We start from the raw sequence: 23105 nt of genomic DNA, 5'->3' as shown, positions 1-23105 counted from the left end.
TATTCTTTAACGTGTGGTTTTTTTTCTCGTGGAGGTCATTTCACTTTGGTAAATTAATCCCAAGTGTCCACCTCAATGCGCAACAAGCGAATGGATCACTTAGATATCATAGATTTTATAACTATGATGTACTGAAATACATATGGAGTTTCAGTGCAGTAATTATGCTTTTCCATATGGCGAAGAATCGGTAGAACGGACATGATACACGAAGGTAGGCCAACAAAGGGAAATATAGTAGATAGAACTTAAAAATAAAAGGGATTCAATCCGGCATCGGAACTTGAATCTGGTGTGGCTTAGTGAATAAAGCGCCAACACTTAAAGCTGGAAACCCGGGTTCGAGTTCCGCTTCCGGAGTGAATGTTTCTTCGTCCTAGCGATTCTTCACCATATGGAAACGCAGAATTGCTGCACTGAAAGTACATATATACTTCGGTACATCATAGTAATATGATAAAGCGGAAGTAATCACGTTGTGATTCAACACGGCGCCTTGTTCCGTCGGACCCCGGCCACTTAGTCACTCGTAATGAGTGCATCTCTGTACTTGAGGTTGGACTGTGTCTACTGTCACACATACTGTGACACGATGCACGAGGGTAGACAAACAAAGGAGAATATAGTAGGTAGAACTTAACAATGAGCGGAATTCAAACCGGCATCGGAACTTGAATCCGGTGTGGCTTAGTGGATAAAGCGCCAGCACGTAAAGCTGGAGAGAATTTTTCTCCGTTCTACCGATATTTCATCATAGATTTTTGTTCGTATTGGAGAATAAGAGGCAGTGTTATTCCATTCGTCTACGATTTCCAAACGAAAATTCCCAACAGATTTATTGATCATCCTGTATATTCCATAATGTCTAAGAGGCGACGTAAACATTGCCGGCAGAGAGAGAACGATAATTGCTATTTAACCATGGCAGAGGTCACATTCCACCTGTTCTTGAAGTTGGGTGGAGGTAGAAAGCTTCAGTGTGGAATGAAACCGCTGCCGGCAATGTTTACGTCACCTGTCAGACGTTATGGAAAGAAGTATAGATCGCAAATGTTGTTATTAATATAAATATAGTGAGAAAAATATAACAATTCGTGATATCTTGTGTTACTCAAAATATGACAAATTTTGAACAGAATACATTAATGAAAATCTAAGATATCAGTGCTGTATTATAGAGAATGAAGTTTGTGTTACAGCATGTTGTGTTCGGGATATGTCGCCTGATCGATGTGTTGGTGCCAGATATTCCTGAGAGCCTGGAGTTGAAAATAAAACGAGAAAGATATCTGGCTAAACAGGCACTGCAGGATTCTGAAACCATTCTAAAGGTAAAGGAATTAATTGCTCGTAAGTTAAAATATTTAAGCTAGGAAAGACTTTCTACTATAGTTGTTTTTATCCTGTTTTATAATATTTTAAAGTGTCAAAAATGTATATTCAACACACACGGTGAACGAGGTACTAGTTCACATTATCACAGAAAAAATATATTCCTATGTGGACCCAAGTTGTCAAATTATAATCAAATTTCCTCTCTTTTCCGAAGAAAACAAGGAAAAGAATATGGGAGCCATGCAAATATCAATAAGACACTAACGGTCTTACTAATAAGAACTTCTATGCAGACGTTTGACTCCCTTGTACTTATACAGTGAATAGCTTGTTTATAAGTCGTGTATAAATTCCTGACTAATAATCACTATATACGTCGTGTATGGCAATAGAACTGTTACAGAACTATGTTATAATTTCGTCATTATTTTCTTACGAAAGGTAACAGATTCTCGATTGCATCCGATAATATGCGCTAGTGTACCGCACTAAAAGTATCGATAGTACAAATGGGCCTAATTGATTACCACGCTGTATTTTAACCAAATAATACCGCTACAGTAATATTATTCTAATTACTGTGTGCGCTTTGATTTGTTGTTCTGTGGTTACAAGGCAAACATCATTGTAAAATGACAATCGATATGAACAGCTGTTAGAGAGGCGGCCATTTTTTTCTCTGTATACAATGCTTAAACAGGGTGTTTCGTGTCTATAACTGCAGCAAAGCAATTCCCGTGTAGAGTTACACACTGCTTTTATATACATTGCTTAAAACATGGTTAAGTAGTAAAGTTTTCTCTTCCAACTCTGTATAAGTCTCATATAAAAATTATACATGGTTTATTAGTAAGACCGTTAAAATATTCGTATGGAGACAAATGAAATTTGATATAATTTATTCAGACCTCACGTACAAACACACAATTTTTATCTATTAAGAGTTGTGGAACCAAGTACACAAGATAATAAACTTTGAAGTTTTATTGCATATATTTTATTCAATCACTTTACCTTAAAAAGACATTCTTTATTTTTAATTATAAGTCTGCATCCTTCCAGGTAAATACTATTAACATTTATCTTCCTGCAAAAGGCACACAACAATATTCCGTGGTTACCATGTTGCCATTAGATTCGAGGTACACTTATCAAAGACTGGCAAAAAGTGACTGAATTTTAACAACTTTTAAAAATCCTTAGCATCCTGAATCGAAGTGTACTGGAACACTCGCGTCCTATATTTATTTACAGCATGCAGAAGAACCCTGCCACAATGAGAGATCTGCAGGCAAAATTTACCTGCAGTCTTACCTATGTTAAAATGAAAATCCTACTGTTTATCTTCGCTCTCATCATATCGTCAAGGTTAATTAATTAATTCTATATTATAGGAATCCCTACGTTAAAAATGGGATATTTATCAGATTACTATAATCCAGAAATGTAAGTAGACTTTGACCAGAACATAGAGACATCGCTGTTAATATCACGCCATGCTTATGCAACGATAACAAATTTCAAACCTACCTAGACCGTTAACTGGCTATCTCGGAAGATTTAGTTCCTAATGCCGTGAATTAGCTATTGCGCCATTTGTTGAATGGGCAAGAAACTATGTAGTTCTCATGTAATAACTATTTGTGCACCGAAAAACGGCATACTAACATCGAAATTTTGTGATGTCTCGCTCAGTATGCATACTGCACATCTAGCATATAACACAAGTATGTGGAATCAACACAGGTTCTGGCCCGATTTAAAAATGGCAGCTTCGATACGAAGTTATCGATTCTGGTAGGTTTGGAATTTGTGGTTTGTGTACACAAACGCAGCACATGACTTCGGCATTTTCCTGATAATGTCACACTCGGTATGTACTAGGCGGTTCTATAAATAATGCACATCATTTTTTTTTTCTCATTCAAAGTTTGTTTTATTTCCCAAATTAATTGGCTACAAATGCCTATTTTTCCACATTGTCTCCATTCAAATCTATGGCCCTACGCCACCTAGATGTTAGACCCCGAATGCCATCTCGGTACCATTCAGCTGTTCTTGCTCTCAGCCACGTTCTGACGTCTCCTATGACCTACTCATCGTCGTCATGTCGCTTCCCACGGATCGCATTCTTTAAGAGATTAAAAAATAAAAGTCAGATGTTGGGAGATCCGGACTGTAGGGCAGATGAGGAAGGACAGTCCACCCAAGTTTTGTGATTTGTTGACGACTGCTTACGCTTGTGTGTGGCCTCGCATTGTAATGGAGAAGGAGAATTTTGTTGACATCTTTATGGGGACGATCAGAGATGCCGACTTGAACAGCAAATTTTTAGATGTTGTCGTCCCGAATAAGTTAGCGATGTAGGTAGGTTCGAAATCTGTGGTGGGTACAGTCAACATTTTTAAAGAAAATAAAGTATGAATCAGTGTCAGCTTTTCAGGTTACGTGAGTAAAGTGTTACTTCACCAGCTCCTTATCTCTCTCTGTTTTGTTTTCCCATTCTTTGTACTAGATGAGCAAATTATCTCCATGCCGGAAAACGGCAACTTAGGCTATCGTTTGGCACGTCTCTATATTCCAGTCATGGAAACTGCACAGTATGGGTGATTTGATAAACCAGAAACTATTAATGCAAAATATTATTAAATTACAATAGGCTGTTAAAACGTCATAAACTCATCCAAATTCAGAAGGAAGATTATGGTGACTTAAACGAAGAAGGAGCATACTTTTGCCTTTTTCCAACAGGATTCTACGACACTACATACAGTCAACTGTTCTATAGACGAACTTCATACAGAATTCGAGGAAAGAAGTGTGTCCCTCTCAATCCCCCACGTAACTCGCAGTGACTTATCTCCTGAGACCTTTAAAAGGTAAAGTATATAAAATAGTCCTCATATATCCTGGAAGAATTTAAAAATTGCATCCTGAAAAATGTTGCCTACTTTTCTCAAAGGGAACTGCAAAACCATTTATACAAGGTGGACCAAAAAAACAGGCGATTTTAAACCTTTCCTTATTTCGGCTTAGCTGAGTTGGGTTAGACTGCGAACATATTTGTTGTGTTTATGAATATATACCATTTAATTCTTAACGAAAAATGTGGTCTGATTTAATATTGGCATAGTAACAAAGTAACATAAATAGACTTCCAATATTTTAAAGTTTCTTATCAACGTTACTTGTAATCAGAATAAAGGCAGGATGCAAAATTGGAGTGGTATGCAACGTGCGTTTGCCATAAAAGCTTATTACAAAAGTGATGATAGTTTCGTCGCTGTACAACGTTTGTTTTGGCAGCATTAAAATTTCGGTTGTATGATCCAATACCATCTGCGCATGCAATCAATACATGGCTGAAAAATTTCGAAGGGACGGGTTCTTCTTTAAAGAAGAAGCCTACAGGGAAAGTAGGACGTGTTCTAACACCAGAGAACAAAGCTACTATAGGAACCGCATTTAAGCGAAGCCCTCAACATTTTGCTCGACGTCACTCTGAAACAGGGTACGGCGCGACGTCACATTCTCAGTCATAACATGGCCAACATTGAACAAGTTTTTATATAAATGCACGTTTAACATGATTTTAATATAGCAATTCCTTTGTTTTTTTAGAACTGTGAACGTGTATTTATATTAGGCGATTGTCAAGATGGCCATGACTAGACTATGATAACCACGTGTCTCCGATTCGTGCCGAAGCTTGTCGTTCTCGTTAGCCACAGTTTCTCTTGGGATATCCCGTTCTAGCCTGTCAAATATTGCATAAAGACTTAAAGTTTCATCCATACACAATCTAAATGATTCAAGCATTATAGGAAGGTGACACAGTACATCGTGTGGACTTTCGTCTGCGATTCTTACAGCTCATGAATGATGATGAGGAGGACCTTGTCCATAACCTGATAATGAGAGATGAAACAAATTTTTATCTATCGGGATATGTTAACAAACAAAATTTTGGATGCTGAGTCAGAAATAACCCCTTGAATTACACCAGGAACCATTACACATTGCCAAAGTGCGCCATGTCGTCGTTTGGAATCATTGGGCCTTTCTTTCATGAGGATGACAATGACAATTTCGTTACAGTAACCACACAGCGTTATGCCGCAAAGATCGATAACTTTTTATAGCTCAGATTCCCTAGCACCCATAGATTAAACAGAAACACATAGTTCCAGCAAGATGAAGCGACCAGCCATACCTCTGGAGAATCAATGAGATGCCTCAGACACTTGCTACCAATCACATAATTTCAAGATACGGAGATATACCTTGGCAGGCAAGATCGCCAGACCTAACAGATTTCTTCTTGTGAGAGCATTTCAAAATGAAAGTCTTCAGTCTTCCTCCACCACACGATATCGAACAACTGAAAGAAAGAATTCGTCTTGAAGTGTCTCGAATCCCTGCGCAAATATTACACAGTGTGATGGACTCTCTGCGATCGAGAATATAAGAATGTGTAGAGCAAAATGGAAGCCATCTTAGAAACGTGGTGTTCAAAACTTGAGAATTTTTTACAACAAATCAAATAGTATGATAAGTACTTAAAATTAATTGTAAGTAGTATTCGCTGAGACATATATCAATAATAAACATTAAGGATTCAAAATACCCCGTTTTTGGTCCATCTAGTATTTGGGACACGAAAGTAGACAGTTTCAGCATCTTCTTTCTTAATTAGGGTAAATAAATTACGTTCTAACTGTTTATAATTAATAATTTAGAGTGTTTCATATAATTTTCTTTCAAAAAGACTGAAAGTTAGAATTTATAAAACAGTTATATTACCGGTAGTTTTGTTGTGAAAGTTGGACTCTCATTTTGAGAGAGAAACAGAGATTAAGGATGTTCGAGAATAAGGTGCTTAGAAAAATATTTGGGGCTAAGAAAGGATGAAGTTACAGGGGACTGGAGAAAGTTACACAATGCAGAACTGCATACATTGTATTCTTCACCCAACATAAATAGACAAGTTACATCCAGACATTTGAAATGGGCAGGGCATGTAGCACGTATGGGTGAATCCAGAAATAGGTATAGAGTGTTAGTCGATAGACCTGAGGGAAAAGACCTTTGGGGAGGCCAAAACTTAGATAGGAGCATTAAAATAGATTTGAGGGAGGTGGGATATGATGCTAGGGATTGGATTAATTTGGCTCAGGATACGGACCGATTGCTGATTTACGTGAGGGCGGCAATGAACCTCCAGGTTCTCAAAAGCCATTTGTAGATAAGTTGAACGCATAAAACTAACACATTTCTTTATTTATTTCAACAAGAATTACGCTAACTGCCACAATTTGTTATACATAAAATGAGGAGTATCTTCGGGAGACCTCTATAGACTTCTATAGAAAATATAAAAAAAATTGTCTCCCTTCTGCTCAAGACACAACTCAACACGTCATTCCATGTCACTGGCCGCCACATGCCATGAATCAAACGAATCCATGGAACCAATTGGAAGTTTCGATCATGATCGGATAATTTCCAAGAGTCTGTGGTCACCGAGATCTCAGGAATTGACAACACCAGATTTCTTCCTTCGGGGTTAACTAAAAGACATAGTTTATGCCACACACCCCCAGACATTGCACAATTTGAAGCAGAATATCACATACGAGATCAATGCTATTGACAATAGAATCCTCCAACGAGCGGCCAGTAGCATGGAACGAAGTGTTGAGTTGTGCCTTGAGCAGGAGGGAGGACATTTTCGATGTTTTCTATAGTGGTTAGTAATCTCGCAAAGATAATCTACATTTGAGATATAACGAATTGTGGTTAGCATCATTCTTGTTGAAATAAATAAAGAAAGAAATACGTTAGTTTCATATGAACCACTCTGTACTTTACATTAATAATCTGTTATGTCAAATCACCGATATTGCGTTATCTCTGTAACCAGCATGTGAAAGCACGTCCAGCAATAGTCAAAGTTGCCGCTTTCAGGTCTAGAGGTAATTTACTTGCTCTGTATAGGCCTATGCCACAGAAACTTTCAAAACTCACAATTCAAGATAGAACTATCATTTATCATTTCCCATTTTACGACACTAAACTTGAATTCGTGTTCTCGGCTTCTGTAGAGTGTACATTCACACAATAATTCATTATTATGACACGTTTTAAATATGAGAATTATTCAAGTCGCAAGATTTTTCCTTTCTCCAAGCTCCTCAACTCCCCAGTTGAAAGCAATGAACAGATGTAGTTATCGGAAGCTGGCAACGAGCAATTTTTGACATATTATAACGTATACGTGCATGTATTCGATCTACATTAATAGAAAAAATAGAATGAATTGGTGGGATGTAAATTATACTTCGGTCGCCATGGAAATGCTTACATCACATGCGATAAACACAACAGTGTGAACGATTCCATTCCTATACACATAGGGGAGTCAGCATATATACATAATCTACTTGGAAGAGTTTATTTTAATCCATGAGGAGGGTTGCAAATATATTTCAAGAAATAATGTTGTTCAGAAATAATGTTAATGTTTGACATAGACACGGAACAGAAGCGTGCAAAATACAGTACATGCGTAACTGTATAAAGTAAATACAATACTGACATTACTCACGTACAGATGTGTAAATAACAGTAACATTATTTACGAAATATTCTTCCGTGTTTATATGAAATATACGAGTTTGTCTACTTGTTAATTTTCTGTCGCTCAAAAATAGTACATTATGCAACGAGCCTATAATGATAGTAATTAAGGAGCGAGTATGTTTGTTTATGAAACGAGCACAAGCAAGTTTCATAATTTTCATACGAGCGTCTTAATTACCATTATAGGCAAGTTTCATGCGACTTTTTATGCTCGACCATATTTCTCACTTGAAATTATTCAGAAGTATTCATTTTATTCGCATCTGACAGAAGATCGGAAGTGACCTTGTGCATAGCTCGTTAATTGTGAGATGTGCGCAGACGCGAAAGTATTGATTTTTTCCGAGGAACAATAATGTCATTGACCTTGATATAATTTAGAGAATAACATGAACTAATTTTGATATAACCTGGAAATTGCTTTAGGATTGAAAAACGAGATGACAAATTGAATTTATTTGAATATTATTTACAATTAACGCTAATTATTATAGTAACAGAGCATAACCTTCTGCGACAGTATTGGATTTCCAGCCTCCGTGACGTTTCCCTCGTTGTCTTTCGATTGCATATCCGAGAATAATCGAAAACCTGAAATTTAATGAATAGGTGTACTTTAATGACATGCATTAAAGGTCTGCTACCAGGTGTATAATTACTACATTTCGGCATGGTCGAGCATAAACAATTTTACCTTATCCTCTTAATAGTACATTCTGTTTTAATGCATTATTATTATTATTATTATTATTATTATTATTATTATTATTATTATTATTATTATTATCATTAACGTCATTATCATTATTTTAAATATTTTTCTTTAGAGAATTGCTTGTTATTTATAGCTTATTCCATTCCGTTCATTAAACACACTTAAATCTTATATCAATTTGTATTATTTAACCTAATTCTATTCCCTAATTCCTATATAGACCATGCGCAATGATGAAGATTTCGTCAAATCTCACGTCACTTTTCTTTATTTTGTTAGGTATACCACCATGCAATATTCAGTATGTTTCCTATTCGGTTTAGATTACAAAATACAGTGTAATGGCATTTCGGTATTTTTGGTTTGTAGTGTATAAAATATGTCCATAATGTAAGACACTGACCACGTATAATGCATTTTTACTATACTGCCATCTAGCGACTGCAAAAGAAGTCACATTCTAACCCTTATGTAATTTCATGGAGCAATAGCTTGCAGCAGTAGATCCATCTAGCAGCCGTTACCAAAATATTCATTTTCGACAGTGGAGATCCTAACGGTTGTTATCTTTTATATGTTGCCATTTCATAACGGCCAATCTGATATATATGATCAAAGATGTAAGGGGATTTGGTTTCAGTAAAGTGAAATATTTTTCGTAGGATTTTGCACATATTAACTTATGTTTCCTGTCAGATCTATATTATATTAATATCATGATTTACAGTTACTCATTTATTTATTTTCTAATGACGCTACATTGGTGTGTATTATTGAACCAAAAAACATCTGAATAAAATTCATAAATCTACAATAATAGATAAAAATAAACAAAAGAACAAAACACTAAAAAATAACACTTAGAATAGTAGACCTAACTCTGAACCTAATGATAAATAAATATAATGAGAACAAAATTAAATTTTCGACACTGTCCCATAAGGATCCATGATTTCCAGTACCATTAAAATTCTGTTACATCAGATAGAGCCAAGCTGTACTAAAGATGATCCTTCTTAATTTATTTTTGAAGGCTACAGAGGTTACAAAATGGTTCTGGTAGGATTCCGAAGCAAAAAATGTGAAAAAAATATGCTTACTCAAAAGATATGTTAATTGTAATTTTATTCTTCATATTATAGTTGTAATCCCCTGGAAGAGGAGCAGAGAAGGCCTGACGGCCTTATCTCTACGAGCTCAAATAAATAAATAAATACCACTAAGGAAATTCATGTGAACAATCCCCAAACATTATAACAGCTGGAGAACAATATTCGGGACGATGACAATGAGCAGGAACGAACTACAGCGAGTATTTCAAATTGAAGGGTTGAGAGCCATTAAACAAACCCTAAAACAATAATCGGACTAAAATAAAAAACTAAAGATTATACAAAATAAAAAAAAGTAAAAACCGAATTTCTCCATACATTTTAACCAACTCACAACGTATTCTCAACACAACTTCTACGATAAGCGCCATTTACTAAAACCGTAGAAAACAAGAGTTAAAATGGAGTTATTATCATAATTAAATGGAAATGTATAGCAAATAATATAAAGTATACACATTACAATTAAATGATATGTCAATCTTCATTAAACTATGGTATTCACTTAACTTTAACCCTTGCTTTCTCCGTTTTTAATAAATGGCGCTTGGCCCACTATGGTTCTGAACCCTTCAATAAATGCTAATTTCTCTGCAACAAAGGGCTGAACATTGTGTAGAAATAATTCGGCACAATATAAAGTACTTTATATAGCAATAAAAGTGAATGCCGTTTAGTTCCGTAGGTATTGATTTTGGGCTTCTATTGTAAGTTAATTTTACTTATTTTGGTGAATACTACCTATTCTCAATGTGCGTAGTCTTTTTTTTTTTGACAATCGTGCGTGGGTGCATGCGTGTGTGTGATTCACGAGTAGTTACTGCCACTTAAGAAGCATATTCCCGAAGACATTTTGAGCAAACGATATCATATAAATTTGGTTCTAATATCATTATTTAGAGTTACATTTATTTGAAGTTGTTAAAAAATACCTATTTTCTTTAGTTTTAAGGGTAAAAGAATATTACAATTAGAGGATAAACTATTAAGAAGTAAACTTTCTTTAATCTGCTAGTATTCTGACGCTAAAAATGTGTTGTTAATTCCATAGTTGCTTCGTACAGAATTTCTTTTCAATTGCTAACTACCAAATGGCATTTTTCTTACGCACTTATCACAACAGTCACGTCATTCTTCTAAACTCTTTAAGACTGTACATTAGAATCCAAAATTGAACTATAAAGAATCAAGTTGCTAGAAGTAGAACGCTTCAGACAGCCTAACTTCAAGACAAGTGTGGAATGAAACCTCTGCCATTGGTTGAATAGCAATTATACTTCTCTTCTCCTCTCCTCTGCTGGCAATGTTTACATCTCCTGTCAGACATTGTGGAACGAAGTATACAAACAGAATTAAAGTCAAAGATAAACTTTCTTACACTACTCATAATCATATTTATTCAGTCATTAGGTGTTACAAAATGTAATAGATTTCGTCAAATACAGTTAATGCAAGGTTTCGTACGAAATACAATTGTATATAGCATTTTCACTACCGAAAATGTTCAAAGTGTGCTCTATTTACTTGAAGACAGTGTCTCACTCGATCCTGACATTCTTCTGTAACGCTTAAAAGTGTTGCAGGTGGGTGCTCCTTTGCTTCAAGTCATCTATAGATGTAGGCTGTTTTACAAATCCCCATAGAAAGAAATCAAGAGGTGAGGTCTGGTGACCGTTGAGGCCATAAGTGAGATCCAGTGCACACCAAACACCTCATTTAGTTTCTGGCGAACTGCTAGAGCATAATGTGCTCTTGCCCCATCTTGTTGAAACTACATTCTTATCAGTTTCTTCATTGGCAAATCATACAGGCAATCCATTACAACGTTGCCCAGCAATTCCCCATATATGTGTTGGTTTACATTTCCATCAAAGAAATATGGTCCCACAAACATATCATCTAGTATTTCACAGCATACTATAACTTTTTTTTAGCTACAGGGTTAATAACAGGGTTATTAACTTCACGATTCATCTTGGATTTTCTTTGGCGCTGTATCGTGAATTTTGTGTATGAACGTGCCCATCTAGAAAGAATAACCATTCGTCAGTGCACAGAACATGCTGAAGGAAGGATCGATCAGTATGCAAACGCTGTGTGATCCAGTTGCAATATGTTCGCCACTTGAATGGATCCTCTTCTTGCATTGTGTGTAAATAAATGCTGTAATTTGTAGGGATGAAAACGTGCAGATTTAATTATTCTGCGAACAGATTCTCTACTGGTATCACTTCTTCGAGCCACATAGCACACTGACCTCTTAGGGCTGGCCGTTGTCTTCACAATCAGGTCTATTGAATTCTGTCCGTCAGTAGCAGATTTGGGACGAAAAGGGAAGAATTCTAGAGATACAAAAGGGAAATATGTGCTGTCAACCTAACAGTACAAATGAATAAGGTCACTCAGGTCACTGACGTCTTGGAGGGAAGAAGTCATTGTTACTTTGTACAATAATTATCTCTATTTTACAATTGGTAATGTTTCCCATTTGTCATCAGACTTCTATTGCAGATAGATTTACGTTCTGGAATATGTAACATTATCAACCCACTTCCGCATCTTCCACAATTTTAATAATTTTGATAAGAAGTTTTCAGAACTTTCAAAATAATGGCATGATATGGTTTCTATTTTTATAATTCGAGCATCATACAGGCTCTCAGATCTACAGAACCTCTAACTGCATGTAATAGGGTTTGGGCGAGAAAACGTGCGAAAGTAATTTTGTTTGGAGTATTTACATTCAGAGACAGTGTTTTCTTGCTTATCGCGAATCAATCGAACCAATAACACGCGTTCCCCGGCTCAGTTTTAAATAACTTCCGAAGGAAGATATTTCACCTAAACCTCGGATCAATGGCAGGAATGGTTACCACAACACTACCGAATATGACCTTAATTTACAGTCTCTTTGATTTTGAAAACTGTATACTGTTCAAGCGTTCAACAATTTGAGAGCAAGGACATTTCGCAGGTGGCAGCGCGAAAAGACGATGAAGATGACGACTTGATACCTAATGGGGGAATGGTGCTGGACCTCACGGCAGAGTTAGGAGGTCTTGTTCGAGGAGCTCCTCCTCTAGCAGAAACCAACAACACATCAACAGAGTCCCAAGCCACAAACCAGACTGCCTCAACAACCAGTCGGCAATGTGGCACTCCAGACGTACCAAAACATAAACCAGACACATGACAAAAGATGTCCACCTTGTAAAAGGTGCAATCTCGAATCTTCCAGCAACAATCTGGTTGAAGGAAAGTCTGGCTGCTTACCATTTAAACACGTCGCCATATTTTTAAAAAAGATAATTTTGTTTTAAACGTCAGTATTTTTGAGTTAATTATACTGAATACAAATAGCTGCAATGACATGCAGTCTAAAATAATATGAAGAATGGTGTTGTGATAATGGTACCGGTACCGGTAGCGGTTTTGCCCTCGTCGATCAATGCACATCGAGCACATCACGATGGCTCCAATGTCATCTTTCTACAACTCGTATGATTTGAGAGTTAATAAATGTGCAATATAGCATGTTAGTGTCCTTACCAGACGCTGTGGTATATTGATGAGAATTTCTGCTTCATATTTTGCAGACATTTCTTTAAATTATGGAAAGGATTGAGATGTTATGTAAATTTTAATTAATTCAGCAAACTTGGAAGTGCTGTTTAAAATTAATTACAAGTAATGAAACCAAAGAATTAGATGGTTAAGTCATGTTGTAATGTCGCCAATTATTGTGCATTTAGACTTACAACACATTGATATAGAAATGAGAATTTGTGATTCTCGGAGTGATTGAATGTAATGTTCAACAACGGATGTTAATATCAAGTGGTCTCATGGTGTTGAATTTCTCAGTTGCTTGTTCTGCTCCGTCAAACGCAGTAATCACAATAAGAAATGAAAACTAAATTTCTTGTTAAAATCATCTGTACTACAGAAATATTAGCTACTATGAGCATTTATATTGAATAATTGTGCATTTACAACCAGTCGTACTAATAGACAAGTTGAACTGCTACAAAGTACTTCAGTTGGATGGAATATTATTTATATTTTAATTCAATTATTTTAGAATTACTCTCTAGAATTTTGTCTACTGATTTCTTTGATAAAATTAGCCTAATTATTAATATCTGGGATGTTGCTGCTCTGTTCTTGAGAACAGTTTCCTGGACCGGATGAAATCTTGTCGTGAAAATAACATCTTGTTTCTGTCAATTCGTGAGCAGTACAAGCTAGAATCTATATCTAAGTTAAGGTAATGGTTCTGGGAGATTCCGAAGGAATTTCATTTTCGTCTTCTCTAAGAATGACATATTTTCCAAGTAAAACATTGCTTTTTTTCTATTGAACAAACATCACTTTTTCTCTCAAGTTTATAGAAAATAAGTAAAGGTTGTTCTCCAAAATAAACACCAAAATATTCCTTATTTTTAATAAGAAATTGGTTTGAATCTTTTGGTATAAATGCTTCTGTTTTCCATTGGTGATAAGTATAATAATCATTGTACTCATACGACACTCTTCATGAATAAAACGTTGAAACCATAGATAAAATTGTCATAGATTTTATCTTGAAGCAAACATTTCACCCCTGATACATCACTTGGAGTTGTAACTACATTTCTACAATACAATGCACCAAGTCAAGAATGACGATTATGTATATTATTATTATTATTATTATTATTATTATTATTATTATTATTATGAATGCCTAAATTGTGTAAAAGGATTGGGAATAACCCGCGAAAACTCGCTTCAAATATTGTTTCTTCACAAAATATTTCGCTTCGATTCAATGTAATTTCAAATCGCGTTTCTAACCTGAAAAGGCGACATTCTAAAGTGAACGCAGAACAACCGTGAACATGGGGCGGGACTAGACCCGGCTGCTATTCTGGAATTGCTGCAACATTGCCTAGTTTACGACCGCGCTAGCTCTCTGTGGCGAGCCTTTTATTTATTTCTTTACGCACACAAAATGTATTACATATAGGACTTCTTTTTTGATAATGTCATGAGAAAGAGCTATTTTTATTGAAGATGACTATACAAACCCCATGTCTATACGATTAGCGGTTGGCGAGATACGCGCTAGCCTTGAAGCTAATATAAATACAGCGAGCCTTGTTTTGTCAAACCAAAATATAACAGGTGACATTGCATTTCTCAGTTCTGTCATAACTTACATCAGTGTGGTAGAAAGTATCGGTGAAGTCCTGTAGGCCTGCCGAGCTGTTGAAGGGTTCAGTTTCATGTTATTTAGCAAGCCTGATACAGTAAACCACGTGATAGTGATACTATTCGCAAAGTTTTACATAAGCAGGCCAGAACTATGGTTTTTGATTTGTACAATTAAAAAAACGTCAATTACAGAAATGCGTGATATTACAAATTTCTCCCGAAGTCGGGAATTAACAGGTCAAGCTTGCCTTATGATTATGCATTCTGTAACGAATGTTGTTAGAGAGGGCGAAGAGTCGGCTAAAATAGGAGGTGTGAGCACTTTTTGATCTCTCGGAAAACATCGCACATTGCAGAAGCGTGCAACCAATTTAGATGATTTTCAGAAATGTGTTTTACGCCGAACCATATTTGATTTGTACGATAAGGGGGAATTTCCAACGGCCAAAAATTTGGTTAGCTTACTTCATACACACATACAAACACTCTCTCTTCATATTAGCATAGGTAGAGTAGATATAGAGAGTATGATAATGGTAATTAAGGCGGTGATAAATCCTGGTATGTAAACTTCCAATCCGGCATTTGCGTTTGTGACTGAGGGAAACCATCAGACTGGTCGGCCATGGGGTTTTAACCTGGGACTTCCAGAATTCGAATATATTGCTTTACCACTTAGTCACATCGCTCGGCTGTTTCATACTTATTATAGACGTATCTGACATATGTTTGTGTTGCTGAATTTTTCTATTCGTCGGATATCTCGTAACATTACGCCAGTGAAGTAGTCCAGTTCACAGGTTACTGTTGTACATCACTCAAAGATGTAGTCTAAGACAGAGAGAGCAGCTATCTTAGTCACTGTCTTCTCGCTGTCTCTCTCTGGCAACAGTGTGCCTCAAGCAGCAATCAATTGGCGTATCCCATGTTCATGATTGTTCTGCGTTCACTATAACTCTTCGGCTAACGAAACACCCCTAGTGTTGTGATTGAACTCATTGTAAAGAAGTAATGTATTTGTTATAAATTCCGACAAAAATAGTGAATTAATTTATAACAGTTAGTGAAGAAATGAACTTGTACTTTATTGAAGTTATTTTCCTTTCGAATTTGGCTAAAATAATATCCAATGGGAAGAAGGTAAAACCGATATGACAAAAAAAAATATGAAGTATTAAACCTATAAAGATGAACATTTAAATCTATGCGTGTTGTATAAAACTACTCAATTCATTTTAATTTTGCTCTTAAGTATTCATTCATTCATTCATTCATTCATTTATTTTATTCCATAGATCTTACATGAGCAATGAAGCTTTAAGATGTGGAACATGTCAACATTTTACAATATTACAATTACAATTTTTACAAATTTTTATAGTTTTACAATTTAGTAATTTTCTACAATCTGGTGTCATCTAGAAGTGTAATGATTTTCTTCTTTCACTTTAATTTACAATACAATTATATTTTATTTCCTTCGGTTCGTAAATTGAAATTTCTTTGTGTATTTTATTACTACCTCGTAAGTGATTAGTACTCTTTTTGTTACCTGATAATAAAATTATTAGGCCTTATTTCTTTCTTCCTATGTCCATCTCATACCCTAAGTGATTATTATTATTTTTTTCGTAATCCGATAGTTTTTTTTCTATAGATGATAAGATGAATTTAATTAGCATTATAATCCACTTAGGTACGGAACAGGACTTTATTTCATATTTTTTTAGAACAAAGCCGAAATACACAGCGTTCCTATGCAGACCGGTCCCACTCCAACCTCTACCTCTTAGTTTCCTCGGGACAGATGCTCCACACTACCGTCATATAAGCCGACGGAACGTGTCTACCTGGGACCAGTCTGCATAGGAACGCTCTGTACATTTGATAGTCTATGATATGAAAATGTCTATCACATCGTCGTCTATGAGTATATTATAACTGATACCGATATAATATGCAGTATTCTTACAGTTATTTAATGCGGTATTACTATCGTGTCATACCATATGTACAATTTGGTAAACTCTCTAACATAGGATAAGATGATTTGTTTCACTACATTTCCTAGTAACAAAGATAACATAAATGTAGCATTATTAAGAGAGAAGAATTATAGTTAAAGGAAGTGTAGTGGACGAGATTTCCTTTTACTAATTTTTCTCTCTAAATAATTCAATATTCTTGTTATCTTTGTCAGTAGGAGTTACAAGAAATATTGGCAGTTACTCGAAATTAAAAGTTATTGTTATATTTCACATGTTTATAGAATTCGTTTTCTTCTTCTTCTTGAATTGCAGTTATAAATCTCATTTCACATAAAGAAAGTTGTCTCTATTTCCCGTTTCAAATTAAAGTGCTTGAAACATGTAAATGTATCTTGAAAAGAAGAATTATTGAGAGAAAAACATGGAGCGAAAGGCTTCTTAGCTGGGTGACTGACTGCCAATGGAATGACTCATTACAATTCAATTTTGCTCCAACTGGTATAATTAAAAAAAATTAATTGGGTGACAGATTTTGAGGGGAAATTATGGAATTCTTGAAAGAAGAAAAATGCTGTAAGAGGAAGTACGTGTACTTCGCAGTCTTTCATTTCCTCTTGCAAGTGTTGTCTGCATAATATCTTTGCAGGTGAAAAGTAATAGTAGCAGCTGGTTTATGAGTACCTACAACGCACTGAAAATATTAATGATTTCAGTTTCCATGCAGTGTTTCATATAAATATCAATGCAAACAAAATGTGTTACCTTAGTAACATAGAACTCCAGACGAAAATGTCGTCACTAGAAAATATACTGTAACTACATTTACACCCAGTATACAGTCACATCTGTCGACAGTACAGAGTAATTTCTAACTTTGTCTGTTATGTTGGACTTGATACGAGATACTAATATATACTGAGTATGCAAAAAGTTACGTCTGATTTCGAATGTAAGAAGTATTATTTATTTCTTTGTACACAATGGTTGCTTAAAACGAACCGTAACATAACCACGACACATTAATTTTACTCACATCCAAAAACAGCTTCACAAAATAACAATAATACTAATAATACTATCCTTGTACACGGGGTATGCATGCAGGAATAGAAATCGGGCGTAACTTTGTACACACCCAGTATACATACCAATGTATAAATATCTTCCTGTGACCCAAGTTTATTGCACCTTATTGTTTCTTCTCCACTCTGTTCTGCCTGCCCCATCTATTTCTTCTAATCCTTCATCCCTCATCGCTATGTGTATCGATCTATTTCTATATCGGCCTCTCTTTTTTCTATCTAGTGGAATTCATTTTTAAATCTTTCTTGATAATCGTTACTCTGAAATTCCTTTTATGTGCCCATACCATTCTAATTGTTTGTTATTTACAAAGTCTAACAAGGAATTATGAAATTCCTTTCCCGTCTGATGATCTCATTTCTTACACTTTCTATTATAGCATGTCTCTCCGAATATCTAAAGTAATTCATTTTCTTTCAAATTAATTTAATTTTGTATTTTTATTTAATTGCCAAGTTTCGGCCACATTTTTGTTGTTGTATTTTGAACTATAAGATTTGTGAATTTGGATTTTGGTGTATTTTGTTAGCCTATATACAGTAGTTCTATGCCATAATACCGATAATCCATTTAATATTTTTCTCGCTGATCTTTCTCGTTATATCCTATATTAAATGTAATTTTCTGGTATGCTGTCTATTAATTTTAAAGCCAAGATTTTATATTGATCACAACCTTCAGTAGCTACAACCCTTTCCCTTTTCCAAAATCAAATGTCTAGTTTTTTTTTTTCCTCCAAGTGTCATATAAATCTTTTCTCCAAATTTATTTTAGTCCTCGTTTATTATATTCAGCTTACTTACATATTTCAAATCATCATAATTTCGAGTTACAACCAAATGGTCGTCCGCAAATAACAATGTACAGTACGATTATTTAGTCCTGACAGTCGCCGACAATGTGCGCTTGGGTCACGCGAGTCCATTAAGTTACGCCAAGGGGTGTTCAGGGTACTCAGTCGCTTGCCTTCAGACCGATCGGATGTCACGCGTGCGGTATAGCGGTGCGTTTCCAGTACAGTTAAGCTGTACTGCATTTCTTTACTGACGGCTCGCTCTTATCTCTAATCCGGAACTCTCCCCACTACTCCTATTACTTCCCCTCTTTCGCGTTGCTGAGCTGTCAGGACTAAATAATCGGTCTGTATAAATTGTTCCATCTATAACAAATGTTCCCATTCCAGAAAACATTTTTTCTATTAGAGTGCATTTTACTAATTGGTATAAATTGATACCACTTCCTCATTTAACCCCTTCGGGCCTGATGTACATTATAGTGTACATTGTTTTTTTTTTTTTCTTTTTTGGAATGTCTTCGATACTTTTAAATATTTTTAAAAATTCAATGTCATAGAAATGGAGAATATTATTTTTAAACATTTCTATACCTGAATTAAAACTAAAATTTAATCTTTTGGGACCCCAGGGGTCAAAATTGTCCCCAAATTTTTATTTTCTGTGAAGACTTGATTTGGGAATTTTGGATCCCCAGAATGATTATGTGACCAGTTTTCTTTTTTCTTTTTTTTTTTTTCAATTTCTTAAAATATAAATTTAGATCTGAATGGGGTTAACATAAAAGTGACAGTTTACGGTTCTGTTTTACAAGAAGTTGAAATTTAGAATACTATACAAAAATAATATACCAATAACTAAACATATGAAATACCAATCTCTTGGAACGAAAGTAAGAAGTGGTAATCAGTTAATGCTGAATGGTAGAAAGTGACCCCAATTGACTGTATGTTTTATATTGGTTGTCAAATTACCATATAAGATCATAATTTAACACGGTCAAACCATGAAGCAGTAATAACCTAATTTCAGTGTACCTCCTGTCTTGCTCGAACAGTATATTGATATCATTTTTTGTTGTTTCGCTGCCTTCGTGATGTTAACAAGCATTCGATCTTCTGATTTAAGGATATCTGTTAAAATTAAAATTCATTTTTGCACTAGGAATGGAAAATATCTAACCTTCTTTTTGTGTTACAGCTATCGAATTCAGGGCTATTATCTATTTGTTTCCACGAAATATTGTACTGGACCCCAATTGACCGTATGTTTTATGTGGTTGTCAAATTACCATATAAGATCATCATTTGAAGGGTTAAGAACCATAGTGGACCAAGCGTCATTTACTAAAACCGTAGAAAACAAGAGTTAAAATGAAGTTATTACCATAATTCAATGGAAACATATAGCAAGTAATATAAAGTATACACATTAAAACTAAATGATATATCAATCTTCATTAAAATATGGTATTCACATAACTTCAACCCTTGCTTTCTCCGTTTTTAATAAATGGCGCTTGGCCCACTATGGCTCTGAACCCTTCATTTAACGTGATCAAGCCATGAAACAGTAATATACTAATTTCAGTGTACCACTTACTTTCCTCAAACAGTACATTAATATCCTTACTCGTTGTCTCGCTGTCTTCGTAAGTTAACAAGCATTCGATCTTCTGATTTAAGGATATCTGTTAAAACTAAAATTCATTTTTGCACTAGGAAGGGAAAATATCTAACCTTCTTTTTGTATTACAGCTATCGAATTCAAGGCTATTGTCTATTTGTCTCCACGAAATATCGTACAGGAATCTTTTCTTCATCACTTATAAAACACTTAGAAGTATCTGCAATTAAAAACAATGTGATTTATGATATAGAATGTGCTCTTGAAAAATGTTTAATATTCGGAAGTTTCTGTACAAGAAATTTTGTCTCTATTTGTTTCATATCACACGTATGTATTACAAAATAAATCAAGATAAAATACTTCTAAGCCATATAACACATACAGTATATTATTGGTTCTACGTAATTGTATTGTATTCTTACATCATTCTAAATATTGGTACATTCAATCGTGACTAAAGTTCTGTGTGCAGTTTGAAGTTTCTCAAAGTGATGATAATTTCTAATTTCTATAGAATTCCTTAGCTCTTAACTTAATACTCTTTTTAATTCATCTATAATAATTTCTGAGCCTTAGATATTTAAATGTTGCTTTATACTTAAATAATTTGTTCTTAAATTAACTCTTTACTCGGAATTTAAGTGTCGTAGAGAATTTTGATTTATAATCTTAATTCATTTCTGATGTATTCGGTACATTAAAATAAGCAAGGTGATTACATGGCGCAAACAGTGTTGCCAGACATCTCAGATAAAAAGAAGAGACATGAAGATAAAATCATCTCTCTGTGTGTAAATAACCTACCTAAATAATTGAAAAAAATACATATATTATTTGTAACCAGATTTTAATTAGATAATTTGTATTTTATGCACTCATTTGCATTTTGCACGTTCATTTCCAAGATAAATTTAAGATAGCCCTATGTATTTGTCAGTTATAGATGTACGTTCTTTAAAAAGTTACAGTTTAACATAATTAAAATGAACTATTTAGTACACAGTAGAAAATATGGTTAAATTCAACAACTCTGTTTTAACTAAGTCAAGAGAAAACTTGTTTTTATTTCTATCCAAATAAGAGTCGCTTCATAAAAGCCCCTTTTTGTTTGCATAAAACTCGTTAATTTGGCAAAATTTAGTACCGGTACTTAATTGTTAATTTTCACTTAATTTATATTCCATATAACTTACGTAACTTTCAGAACTGGAACAAGTGATATAGAGGGTGGAAGTTAAATAACCTTTCAGATTGAAAGGGGCGATAGAATACACTAAAATGAATAGAAAAAATGTATTACGTTTTGTGATTAAATGCACGGTTAATTAGAAATTTAAGTTTGAAATTTCAGCAGTCCGACATCGCCGCTAACACTGTCTTCTCGTGATACAGATGTAAGAGGTCAACGAACTTGGTATGTTTCGCTAGATGAGCTGTTCTCTGACGCTGTGTTGCAACCACCTCGCATCGTGCAGTGGCGTTAAATTAGAGGTTTTTGAAATTAAATTTATACGAAAACCATCCCAACTATTGAAATGCGCCAGAGGAATAAATTATTATTTGTTTTCTTATCGATATGGACAAAAATCACTATCCTACACGTAATAATTACTGAATAAGAGGTTGTTAAACATTTGAGAAAAAACTATTAACTCCAGGATATAATATATACAGGGACATCATTTTATTTTTACTTCAATTTTTATTGTACCTGAGTTTTTAAATGTACTTCACTCCCACCCCCTCTACTAGTAAACTTACAACCGTCCTCCACACAGAACCAAGGCCGCGTATGCAATACTGAATTAGTGAGTATAGTACGTTCCAGAAATATGTTCGCGTTTTCCAGTGACGAAAGAGCTTTCAATATTGAATCATATTTTCGCACAGGTACTGTCGTCCGTTTGCCTACGTCGCATCCCGGTTTCCCCCATCTGCTTCTGTTCGCCCCTCTGTAAAGTCTAGTAGCTGGGCTGTCTTAGCTCTTTTCTTAAAACATTAATTTCTGTTAGGAATTGGACGTCTACGTAATATTATACAACTGTTTAAAATAACTTAAATAAAAGGGCCTCGTTAAGTAATTAACTGTCACGTGATTTCCACCCCCCTTTCTACGACCCTGCGACAAAACCACTTGAATGGACAGTAGATTGCATTTCTGAGTAATTTTATCTTTTCGGATCGGGCAGAAGTGAAGATTGAATTAACAGTACGTAAGGTACTCTTTATAGAGTAGATACAGAATTATTTCAACATGAGTTACTAGTACGAAGGACGAAACTGGTAATTGTAATTAGGTACAATAGTCTATAGTGCGATAATATGTACAAAAGAACTGAAGCCTGTATCAAAATGAACGGCCACCATTTTCAAAAATGTGTTTAAATATCCATATTATGATTATTTTTCAATTTAACTTCATTCTCTATATTGTACACTAATGTGCTGTAACAGTACAATATACACTGCATAATTAATAAGTCCGAATGGATAGCTCAATTCGTGAGTAAAAACACTAAGTGTTAATACAGTACTGTATTTTGATTAAACAAAAACCTAATGAAAATTATCAAATTCAAAATTGCAATATTTCCTAGTTTACATAAATTGA

At 34.8% G+C, this 23105-nt stretch overlaps 1 protein-coding gene across 4 annotated transcripts in view; it reads left to right on the top strand.

The window, feature by feature from the left end:
- LOC138697058 (anoctamin-7-like) overlaps nt 1-23105 on the top strand; it is a 496507-nt gene that overhangs the window by 458277 nt on the left and 15125 nt on the right. For 3 of the 4 annotated variants that reach the window (XM_069822664.1, XM_069822671.1, XM_069822656.1), the window contains 2 exons: nt 1200-1331; nt 12779-16249. In XM_069822664.1, the coding sequence (XP_069678765.1) occupies nt 1200-1331; nt 12779-12997 (351 nt within the window). In that variant the 3' untranslated portion in view covers nt 12998-16249. Of the gene's footprint in view, nt 1-1199; nt 1332-12778; nt 16250-23105 lie in introns of those variants that run through there. The other variant, XM_069822679.1, reaches the window with a different exon arrangement.

The sequence above is a fragment of the Periplaneta americana genome, chromosome 1 (genome assembly GCF_040183065.1).
Source record: "Periplaneta americana isolate PAMFEO1 chromosome 1, P.americana_PAMFEO1_priV1, whole genome shotgun sequence".
Classification (NCBI taxonomy): domain Eukaryota; kingdom Metazoa; phylum Arthropoda; class Insecta; order Blattodea; family Blattidae; genus Periplaneta; species Periplaneta americana.
This window is presented reverse-complemented; position numbering and strand designations above follow the sequence as displayed.